The sequence below is a fragment of the Micropterus dolomieu genome, linkage group LG06, assembly GCF_021292245.1.
Source record: "Micropterus dolomieu isolate WLL.071019.BEF.003 ecotype Adirondacks linkage group LG06, ASM2129224v1, whole genome shotgun sequence".
NCBI lineage: Eukaryota > Metazoa > Chordata > Actinopteri > Centrarchiformes > Centrarchidae > Micropterus > Micropterus dolomieu.
In genome coordinates, this window is record NC_060155.1 from 27,399,408 (window position 1) to 27,411,101 (window position 11,694).

General features: G+C 47.4%; 1 protein-coding gene across 3 annotated transcripts in view; it reads left to right on the forward strand.

The window, feature by feature from the left end:
• The window catches only part of chd7 (chromodomain helicase DNA binding protein 7), an 85,688-nt gene extending 74,643 nt beyond the window's left edge, over nucleotides 1–11,045 (forward strand). For all 3 annotated transcript variants that reach the window (XM_046051135.1, XM_046051137.1, XM_046051136.1), the window contains exons 30-41: nucleotides 2,061–2,481; nucleotides 2,720–2,928; nucleotides 3,112–4,083; nucleotides 4,471–4,637; nucleotides 4,985–5,236; nucleotides 6,009–6,179; nucleotides 6,295–6,528; nucleotides 6,618–6,821; nucleotides 6,923–7,063; nucleotides 7,202–7,306; nucleotides 7,444–7,624; nucleotides 7,801–11,045. In XM_046051135.1, coding sequence (XP_045907091.1) covers nucleotides 2,061–2,481; nucleotides 2,720–2,928; nucleotides 3,112–4,083; nucleotides 4,471–4,637; nucleotides 4,985–5,236; nucleotides 6,009–6,179; nucleotides 6,295–6,528; nucleotides 6,618–6,821; nucleotides 6,923–7,063; nucleotides 7,202–7,306; nucleotides 7,444–7,624; nucleotides 7,801–8,801 — 4,058 coding nt within the window. In that variant the 3' untranslated portion in view covers nucleotides 8,802–11,045. The remainder of the gene's footprint in view (nucleotides 1–2,060; nucleotides 2,482–2,719; nucleotides 2,929–3,111; nucleotides 4,084–4,470; nucleotides 4,638–4,984; nucleotides 5,237–6,008; nucleotides 6,180–6,294; nucleotides 6,529–6,617; nucleotides 6,822–6,922; nucleotides 7,064–7,201; nucleotides 7,307–7,443; nucleotides 7,625–7,800) is intronic.
• Nucleotides 11,046–11,694: the final 649 nt, after the last annotated feature.

Below are 11,694 nucleotides of genomic sequence, written 5' to 3' on the forward strand. Positions count from 1 at the left end.
GTGTGTGTGTGTTAACTGTGGCGGTATAATAAGATCTCCCGCTCGACCTTGCTTCCAGTTTTACCCAGTGGCCACTCGCGGTATTGCAGTGAAAGATTCCCCCGCAGCCCAAAAAGCATAGGCCAGGAAAGTCCACTGAGTCCGGCTGCGTCACGTTGGTTGCGTTAGTGCCGTGCCACGGTTTTGTTCTGTCCGTCTGCCTGCCGTCAACTTCCCCGGGAAGCGTTTCAGGAGTGTAGCATGTTGTTGGCTTGTTAATTTATCCTTTTTGTGCTTCTACTAGGCCACCCAGCAACGACTCTCTGTTAGCCGGTTTTGTTTCGTCGTCTGCACGGCTGCATATCCCACAAGAAGCATTTTAGAATCGTACCGTTTTGCCTCCCTGATTTTGCTGACATGTTTAGATTTTGTTGATTTGGTGATTAGTGCTCGCTTTTTATTCTATGATTAAGTAGGCTACGTCGTTAAATGGTTTATTTTTGTCTTTGTAAATCAACATACATAATTAACAATCAGTAGTCTGGACTGACATTTTATTTTGAAAATTGACTCGATTCGCTATGACGTTCTGTGTCTGAGCTCCTGCCCACTCCAACCTGCTCTGTGCAGCTTTATGCAGCTTCTGTCAAAAAAAGACTCGCTGTGTATTCACTGCGAAGCGGAGAACCACTTGTGAAACGTGCTGCGTCCGCATCTGGTGGACAAACGAGCATAAACTAGAATGGCCGTCATCATCTTCGGCCGAAGCTGCACAGCCATAACGCGACATGGACGGAAACTGCAAACGAGTTCAGTTATGACTCTTTTTATATTTGTAAAACGTTACTCAAGAAAATCTGTGATGTCATCCTAATGTTAAGTCTATATGGGCTGAGTGGGAACTCTGAGTGGGGTCATTGAGTGGGCCGCATACCCCAGAAGTATACCCGGGAGCTAGAAACTTTGGCGCATGGCCCTTGGAGCAATTCGTAATGGACGGAAGAAGGAAAGATCTGTATCCAGATCGTATAATACATCCTTAGTGTTGACCAGTACCTTTTTAGTCTCATTGCTATATTGAATTGGATCCTAAGCTCGTATACATTTCTTATCTCCTTTTCTTTTCCTCTTCAGGCTATGAGAAGTACAACTCGATGCGAGCTGACCCCGCCCTGTGTTTCTTGGAGAGGGTGGGCATGCCGGACGCCAAGGCTATGGCCGCTGAGCAGAGAGGCTCCGACATGATGGCAGATGGCGCAGAGGGGTAAGAGAGCAGGCGTCACTCACCAAAAAGCAGCTCCCCCTTCCCTGTATTATATATGTATAGTATTTCTTTTTTGTTTGTAGTCTTCTCTCTTTCCAGTCTCTCCCCTTCTCATTTCACCTCAGAAAGGCGGTCAGAATGTACCATACTGGTCAAATGTATTAAAACAGCCCCATTTTTTTAGTTTGTATTGAAATAAAGTCCAGTGAAAAAAACCTTAAATGGTACAATAGTAAGCAGCACACTGCCAAAGTTTAAAAACGTTTACAGTCTGTGCTTGAAATTAAAATCTTGAATTCCTCGCCTTCCCTACAACCTCTACAGTGAGGATGAGGATCCAGAGTACAAGCCGCTGCGGATGCCTTTTAAAGATGACATGGACGACTTCACCAACTCTCCACTGGATGACAAAGATGACACTGTGGAAGGTGAAGCTGAAGGTACACTTTGAATTCCCCCAGAGGGAGATGATTTAAAAGTCATAAGACAGAATGTGAACACAGTTTTAGTGTGAATGGGGAGAAGATTTGTTTATGACGACAGTTAGAAAATGCTAAAAAGGATCCTAATAATAAATGATTTACAAAAGTTACAAAAATGTTTGTGCATGTTTAATTGTAGTTCTTAGAAAGAAAGAATCAGACAAAATCAGAATCTGCAGGTCAGCCCTTTAAAAAATCATGGTAATGGAATCGTGCAAGAAAAATGCAGTCGGTGCATCTCTACTTTCCTGCGAAAACGTAGAACAAGTGATAAAACGACACTGATGATCTGGTTCCTTACAGCATCCACTCATTCCCTCTCTCCGTCCCTGTAGCTAAATCGGGTGAAAACGGTCAAAGTGTGACTGCTGGGAGCGGCGCTTCAGGCTCCGTCGAGCGACTCTATTGGCCAGCAGCCTCAGCCCTGACTGCCCGTCTGCGCCGCCTCATCACGGCCTACCAGCGCTCCAACCGCAGAGAGCAGCTCCGCCAGGAGGCCCTCAACCGGCCTGATGGTCGCAGACGACGACGCAGGGAGTTCCTGCCGTCCATTGCCATGGTTACTGACACAGGAGGTGGGGCAACTTACATCCAAGATGGGGCGGGGGTGTTCGTGACAGAAGGAAGCCCCTATCTCGCTAAGGGAGGTGCTTACTTTGCCAAAGGTGGACAGTTCATGCAGGAGGCGTCACCAGTAATGACTGCCAGCTCCCTGATGGCTGATGGAGCCATGTACTACAAGGAGAGAAGACAAAGGTAGTGCTGCGTTTAATGTCACGTAATTTATTATTTAACACATGCATATGGATACTTTTATTTACAATTCTTTTATTTTTAGAAAAAGGGGTAAAGAACATTGATCAACATTCACACCAATGTAAATGTACCCGAGTTAGCTACAGGCTAGTTTTCATCGGCAGACCCTTTGCCTGATGTAGTTGGTCATCTTCTGGTAGTTGAACATATATTCACGCACTTTCGTTTCCTCCGCCAGGTGGACTCGTCGTGAGGAGGCTGATTTCTACCGCGTAGTTTCCACCTTCGGAGTCGTCTTTGACACCCAGCGTCAGAAATTTGATTGGACACAGTTCAGGGCCTTCGCTCGACTGGACAAGAAAACTGACGAGAGCTTGGAGAAATATTACTACTCATTCATTGCCATGTGCAAACGTGTCTGCAGGATGCAGATTAAGAATGATACAGGTAAGAGGAAACCTTTATTGCTTGAGGATGCTGCAAGGCAAAAAAGTCTTTTTTATCTTTATGTCTTGTGAAAATAACTTGTGGGTCAAATAAGTTTTGTTTGCAAGTACTGGAGAAAACTTGTCTGATGTGATGTTTAGTTAGTTCTTTATTAAGCACTGCCTCTGTCTTTTACCTCTTCAGAACTCCCAGACCCGACCCTGATCATCGACCCCATCACAGAGGAGCGTGCCTCTCGCACCCTGTACCGCATCGAGCTCCTCCGCCGCATCCGAGAGCAGGTCCTCCCTCACCCGCTGATCTCTGAGCGCCTCAAGCTCTGCCAGCCCTCCCCAGACCTCCCGGAGTGGTGGGAGTGTGGCCGCCATGACCGGGACCTCCTCTTGGGGGCCTCTAAGCACGGCGTAAGCAGGACAGACTATCACATCTTAAACGACCCTACCTTGGCCTTTTTGGAGGCTCACCAGCGTTTCACCAGCCAGCGAGGGGCTGGCGTCGCAATGAGCGCCCAGGGGGAGATCACCAAAGCTGGGATGGGAGCAGCGGAAAACCCCTCTGCACCACTCCTCACCCCTGCAGAGCTGGCGAGCGCTGCAGCTGCTGCCAAAGTTGATGTTAATGTAGCTAAAGAGGAGGAGGGCGAAGGGAAGGAGGTGAAGGCCGAGGAAGGGGAAGCAGAGGTGGCGGTGAAAATGGAAACGGAGGGAGGATACGCCAACGACATTCCATGTACCAAGACTGAAACTCCTGATGAACAGAAGGAAAATGAGGGAGAGGTCAGAGAAGATGAGGTGAAGAAAGAGGAGCAGGTGAAGAAAGAGGAGGTCGCCCAGCCACAAGTAGAAAAAGAGGAGCAGAGTGGAGAAGGAGAGAAGACTCCCAAGGCAGCAGATGACAAAGACTTAACAGAAGAGAGGAAGAGTTTGACTCTCGGGGGCCAGAAGGAGATGACCGCCGAGCTCCCAGAACATCCTGAGTCCTCTCCTAAAGCACAAGCTGACCGCAAGACTGCAGAGGAGGAAGACAGAGAGGAGAGGGAGAACCCAGAGTCCCCTAAATCTCCAAAGTCAGCTGACACAGAGAAAAGCCCAGAGGAGGAAGAGGAAGAGAGGATGGACGAAGACGACAAATCAGAGAAGTCCTCTCAGGCTGAAGGTACGGGAAGAGTTTATTCCGTTATAGCTTGGAGGTAGTGTCAAAGTCATGGGTCTGAGTGGAGAGTGGAAAGCTTTGGTTTATCAGCGAGATGATGTGAAGTTCTAAATGTTCGACACAACACAGATGTCTGAAATGTCTTATTTGTTTATTATAATCACTTTTGTTAACCAGCTTATTTGGCCTGGTTGTCGGCCCCCCGTCACTGCTGACCGGACTGACTCAGTCTCGGGCCTATTTCTGGTGTTTCCCCTCATGACTTGGCAGTGTTTTAATGAGTCCAAGTTCCAGGGGCGAGAGAGTAAAAATAGATGGGGGATCCCTTGATAACGATTTGGAAAGCCTTTTTAATTAAGAGTGGCAATGTGACTTTCTCTCTCCGGACAGTGAGTGCTGCATCAGAGCAGAAGAACTTCGATGAGGAGAGCATCGCGTCTCTGAGCACGTCGGCCCAAAACGAGACCAGAGATGGGTTCTGCCCCGACGATCTGGCGGAAACGTCAGCGCTGCAGGCCTTACATGACCGCAACTACGGATTCTCATTCTGGCCTAAGGTAAATACGAGCCAACACGGGCAAATAAAGATCATTCAGTCATCATTTAATAATTCCAAGCCAATTCTACTGCATGGTAGAAGTGAACTGGAATTAGTTGTTGAATGAAAATTGTGTTAGTGTTAAAAAGAGAAACAGAGTGGTGAGTGTGACGTGACTGTTGTACTGATGGGATGGTATTAGTGGCTTGTACATGCGCATGAAGGCATGTCTCCAATATAAGCCTTTAAGCTTCAAATGAAAGCCACTGTAGTTATAACTACTTGAGAATTTACAGTACACAGAAAGACAAAATCGGCTTTCTAGAATAGTCCATCACGTCTCTCTCCGTCCTCTGCTCTCCTCAGGACCGAGTGATGATCAACAGGATGGATAACATCTGCGAGGTCGTCCTGAAGGGCAAGTGGCCCGTCAACAGACGCCACATCTTTGACTTCCCCAGCAACCTGATGCCGGGGCACGTCTCCACCTTAACCGCCGCAGCCGTAGCCACGCCGGCCGAGGGGCCGCTGCAGAGGCGCAGCTTGGCCGAGCTGACGATGGCCGGCATGCATTCGACATACAGCGGGAGTGAAGATAAAACATCGCCGCAGGTTCATGTGAGTTTCGCTCGATTTGCAATTTTGCGTTCATGCACGCAAACGATTGCTTTTGGTCACACCAGTCGACGTCACTATGGTGGTTAGACCTCCGGGAGCTAGTGCACTTTAAAAGCAAAATAAAGAGGCTAGATCTCTTGTGCTCTAGTAAACCGTTTGATCATGAACACATTGTATAGATATAAATGGTGATGAAACAGAAAAGTCAACAAATCGTTTCGAAAAACGTTTTTTCTGGAATAATTTGTATTAGCAGTAATTTTCCAAACATTTTATTAGTTTTTGTTTTTTTTAACTAACTTTTCATGGACACATGTAACATGTAACACTTCCTGTGAATATAATCCAAATAATCTTATTCCCAGACTGTAGGTTTGTTGTGCTAACACCTTATTTTGAAAACCGGACGTTGTCACATGTGTATCCTTGAACTAAATTATAATTATCGCGTACAGTTTAGACTTCACAGCCTCTCTGCAGGTGAGATTCTCATACTGCAATACTTTGTCTTTGTAAAGAGCGGAAATGTCAGAATAAAGTTGATGATTTGAAGTAAATTTTACTAGCGACACACAGTGCAAGTATTTTAGGTGCACTGCAATTATAGTTCATAAAACCCTTTTTAGCATTCTGTTTTTGTAAATCATCAATTTGTTAATGTCAATATCAGTGCTAATTGTTGCTGCTCACTGAAGTAACAATAATGTGACAGGCCTCTAGGGTAAGATGTTGTTAGGCTGACACAGGTGTGACCGGTGACCTGATCTTGCAGGAGGACGCTCTGAGCCTGACGGTGCCTCGGCAGAGGAGGAGGAGGAGGAGAAAGATCGAGATCGAGGCGGAGAGGGCAGTCAAGAGACGCAACCTGATGGAGATGGTGGCTCAGCTGAGAGAAAGCCACGCTGCTGCGGAGTCCCAGAGCCAGGCTATAGACCTCACCAAGGTGCTCGCATAAACGCTCACACTCAGTCCACTAGATTTCTACCGTGCTGCCAAACTATATTTTTACATTCAAAGTGAAGGTTATGAACTAAAAACTGATCTGATTCGTCGTTCAGGGTATGCACCATCACCACAAGGCCTCTCCCTCATTGGCCAGCTTCCCCAGTGCCCTGGTGACAAGCCCCTCCCTCAAAGCCCAGATGGAGTTGCTGCAGCAAGCCACGCCCTCCGGACACAGATCCAATGGTTCACTGGAGGCTGACCTGCCCATCATGAAGAGGAGGAGGGGCCGCAGGAAAAATGTGGAGGGCCTGGAGCTGCTGTTCATGGGCAACAAGAGAGCAGGAGGGGTATGCAGTGTTCGTGGGTTTTAATGGGCAGCATAGTTGCATAACAGTAGAAGTTTCTACATTAACACGTGTCCCTCTTGCACATTCAGGATGAGGCTGAGGAGACCAAGGCTTCAGGTGTGGAGGCCGTTCGTGCCCACAGACCCCTCACTGTCCCGGAGCAGAGCCCCAGTGCCAGATCTCTTGCCTCCGGCAGTCTGGAGGAGGAAGAACCAGCAGTTTCCAACAAGGAGCTGGGAGAGTGGCTGAGGCAGCACCCGACATACACCATGGACATGGCTGGATTTACACCAGTATGTCGTTAAATTATATCATACTGAAGTTTATTCTTGCTTTTTCTAGGTAGTTATTCACACCTACCTTTTCTGGGGGGTTTTTTGTCTGCCTTCCACAGAAGAGCGAGGAGTTACTGCTGTCTCAGTTTTCTAAGCCCAAGCAGAAGCGCCATCGCTGTCGAAACCCCAACAAGATCGACATCAACACCCTGACTGGAGAAGAGAGAGTGCCTGTGGTCAACAGACGCAACGGACGCAAGGTAAGCTGGCATGCCTCAGGATTCTCCATTCAGCCACCGCACATATTGTGTAGCCACTTGTCAAAGGACACGTTGAAACTCTGTCTTTCTACACGATTTTTCCCAATTTGAAACTAATTTCATCTTCCTGTTCCTCAGATGGGTGGGGCCATGGCGCCACCAATGAAGGAGCTTCCCAGGTGGTTACTGGAGAACCCAGAGTTCTCCATTGCCCCAGATTGGACAGACATTGTCAAACAGTCGGTTAGTAACAAAGACAAACCCTAACATTTACACCTTTCTGATAATTTCCAAAGAAATTTGTTGTTAGAAATGAAAATTGTTGCAATATCCTTTTTTATGAATTTTGTTTTCTCACCTAAAATCCTACCCCACCACAGGGTTTCCTCCCAGAAGCCATGTTTGACCGCCTTCTGACCGGCCCTGTAGTCAGGGAGGAGGGCGTCCGTCGGCGGGGGAGGCGACCCAAATCCGAGATTGCCAAGGCAGCCGCCGCCGCCCAGGCAGCAGCGGCAGCTCAAGCTGCCCAGGCATCACTGGTCAACGCTGCTTCCTCTGCAGGTACAAACCACTGCTAAAGCAACCTAAACACAAATAATCCACATGCATATTTGGTAAAAATAAATGCAGTCTGAACTTGTTGATCGCCACTTTATTTTATTAACCGTCTACGCTTAGCAGATTGTGCTGAAATGGTTGTAGATTTTAACCCTTTGTGTGTGTGTGTGTGTCTGCAGGAGGCATCAACCCTCTGCTGTTGAACAGTCTGTTTGGGGGGGTGGACCTGTCGTCCCTCCAGAGCCTCCAGTCTCTCCAGTTGGCTGCTGGTCTGATGGCCTTCCCTGCGCCCACCGACTCCAAACAGGCTGCTGCCAACGCTGCCGCCGCCTCCATGCTGCCCCTCATGCTGCCCGGCATGGGAGGCCTACCCAATATGGCCACCCTCCCCAACATGTTCGGCTTAAGCGGGCTGTTTGGTGGTAACCTGGCGACGGCCTCAGCCGCCGCCGCCGCTGCATCCAACTCCGCCATCGCCGCCGCGTCAGGGAACACCAACGGAACGATGGAGGGAGAGGGTGACGAGACGGGGACGACAAAGAGGAAGAGAGAGGGAGAAGATAAAGAAGATGGAGAAGACGGTGACGAGGTGGAAGATGATGATGAGGAGGAGGAGGCTGAGGAGAATGAGGAAGGAGTGAAGAAGGTGAAGAAGAGGAAGAAGGAGGAGAAATCGGTGAATGTCACTGGAGCGCCTCAGATCCAAGCTGCTGATTCGTCAGCGGAGGCATCCGTCAACGGTGACGCAGCAGCCCTGTTGGCCGCAGCCGGCATGTCCGCCAATTCTCTGGCGTTTAACCCCTTCCTCCTCTCCACCATGGCCCCCGGCCTCCTCTACCCCTCTATGTTCCTACCTCCAGGCCTCGGGGGGCTCAGCCTGCCCGGGTTCCCCTCCGCCTCCACCCTGGCCGAGCTGCAGAGCGCCATGGCCGGGGCGCTGGGCGGTAACGCCGTGACCACAAACCCCCCGAGAAACGAAGAGGAGAAGGCGGGGCTAAAAGCTACAGAAGAGGAGGAGGAGGAGGAAGACGAGGAGGGAGGTGGAGAGAGTGACTTGGCCGAGGAGAAGGAGGGCGGAGCGGAGGAGGACACGAGAGGCGAGGATTCAGCCCTGGAGGATGGAGGGATGGGAGGAGAGGAGGAGGAGGCGGCGGCGGCGTCTCCACAGAAGAGTGACTGAAATCAAACTGACTGGCCTTGGACATTTCCTCACCTCCGACCTCCCCTTTTCCTCCCCCCTCCTCGCCACGTTTACACGCCTCCACTAGAAGTATCCAAACTATTATGAATCCTGTTTTCTTTTTTTCCTTTACATTGTTGATGATTTCTCTCACTCTTTGTTGTTTATTTTTTTTTTCGGCCAGGTGTATTTACTCTGCGTCAGAGAGGACGAGGTGTGTGTGTGTGTGTGTGTTAAGTTAAATCTCTCTGATCGATAGTGTAGTCAGGGAAAACCCTCACGGCCGCTCGCTTAGAGCTCGGCTCCTCCTTCAAAAAGACTGTTTTCTTTCTATCCGGTCGGCCTGTGTGCGCCGAACGGTTCACACACGCTTTTCTCCCACAATCCTTCAAACAGGACTTCACAATATTCCAATAGTGCTATAATTATTATTATTATTGCTGATTTCAGCTCTCAAATCTTTACTTTCTGCTTTCTTCTTCTTCTGGACTGTTGTTGTTGTTGTTGTTGGCAGCATCTCATCAAAAAGAGGAGAAACGCCCGCTGGTGGCGCTTTTTCTGACATCAGTTCTCAAAAACAGCATTACAGCTTCACCCGGCTGTCTGCCTGACAAAGCTGCTGCAAAAAGGAATTGTGGGTAATGGAGTTGATTGAGCTGTTCTGTTTCAGAGCAGATTTTTATTTTTTTTTTTCTTTAGTTCACACATATCAGACCAGGTAGACTCTGAGGAGAAAAATGAAACCAGACTGACCTATAAACTCAGTCTCACACACTGACTTAACCACGACACACGCATATCCCAACACTTGATCATTAGCTGCACACACACACATTCAGATGTCCACCACTACACACACACACTAACCCCCCCAAACCCTCTCTGCTATGTGACTGTTTCTGGGAGGACTCGTCCCTGCAGCTGTGTTTATTTTATTTTTTATTTTTTTTGAGTGTACGTGTGTGCTCGTGCGTGTGTGCGTGCACGCCGAACCAATACTGTTAAAACCCAGTCCCACACTGTTTGAATGCCAGTCTTGAGTCTTTCCACTGCCACATCTGAATCCTGTGTGTCTCTCTCTTTTCGGGGCCGGCTGGTATTGCGCTCAGGAGTGGCAGGCGGGCTGGGTCTGCCACCGATCAGGGCTTCTGATTGGTCCGCTTCATGCTGCCGAAACCAGCTGTCCCCGTTGGGAGGTTTCTGTGAATGGATTTGGATCGGTGGTCCACACAGGGATGTGATGTTTCAGGTTTATTCTTTAAAGGGGCACATGAGATGGTTGATTTTCCCGGTCGCTGCCACATTAAAATCCTATTTTTGAATTTTTTTTCTTTTCTCCTCATCACCCGGTAGTTTCAGACCAAGTGCTGCTCCCTAGTGACCTTCTCTCTTTAAAGACTGTTTCTCTAGTCACACACACTGACACCAGGCCTGGCCAAAACAGGACTGAGACACAGTTGGAAATTCACAAGTTTTCTACATGAAGTTCAACTCCGGTCGCTGAGTAAGTTTTTAAATACTTGAAAAGGACGAGTGGTGCTTGATTTTGTTTCCATTTTCCGAGGCCAGTTCAAGTGTCGGAGATAAATCAAGCGCTGCAAGTGGTTCAAGTATTTGAAAGTACATTCAAACACACTGTGTGGCCAGGTCTTATTAACGTTTGCTATCACAGCCAGCCCAGCAGATGCGGAGCGAGAGAACTGGGACGACGGGGATCAGTTTAGGCTCTTTTTGGAAGACGCCGTCCCCGTTAAAGACCCTCGTTCTCCCCTCTAATGCTGAGACAGCAATAACCAAGGCAGCTTTTGAATGTTCCAGTATCACTCTCCCAACACAAACACACACACACACTATGAATAACCACAAGTGTCGTATGAATAGAAAAACAAAACTAAACTGTAAATGATGACAAATAAGTACTGCAATCAATTTTGTCTCACTCTGTTCCTGTTGATGCACTGGTGTTAAAGAGTTAAAATAATCAGGTACCTTTATTACTTAGCTACTCTTCTTGAAAATGGACTTTTTGTTACTTTTAGCCAGCAAGCTGAAGAGCATTACCTCAAAATTCTTATCTAGCCTTGAAGTTTACAGACATACCATGTAAATGTTTTTTTTTTTTCCTTTTTTTTTTTTTTTTTTTGGTGTTTGTCGTTTTTGTTTTTTGGAGACATCATGTATGATGAATTGTAGCTATGATGCTTTTAATAAAAGTGAATCATGATATTCGCCTAGGAAACCAAACCTCAGCTTGCTTATCGTTATTTGTGTCTCTCCTCTATACAGGGGGGGTAAAAAAAACTCTGGTGGTTTTTTTTATGTAATGTTTTGTTTCCTGAGATGAGATTCGGCACAAAACGGGCCCACAAACATTTTAGGTCATAATAATAAACTTTATTTATACAGCACAAAAACAGAGTTAGAAATTGCTTTATGTGGTTCAACACAAATTAAACATTTCAAGACCGAGGCCTTAAATCAAGCCATTTAAAATTACATAAAGTTAAAAGAAAAACTACATGGAAGTGTTTAAACTTACTTTTTATTACGGAGTTGCAGAGGTGGGATTGTTTTGCAAGTCCCAAACTTCTAGTTTCGAGTCCTCAAGAAGTCACAATGTGCCCGTCACCAAATGTGATGCCATTTTACCAAAAGAGTAATGATATATTAAATTGACACAAATTGTGAATGCTTTTTTAAAATGTGTATTTATTTGTTAAAACAAGCGTAGTGCTGACGTTGCACTTTCATAGCACTATTTTGCAGGGCGAGGTAGCAATTTTTTTTTGCCCTAATGGGGTCGAGGCTGTTGTGGCTGCGTTGTGATCGCCCTGCTAAGTGGACTGACTGCACAGGGTATTGGGCCATTTCAAGTGAGATTCCAAACCGCAGG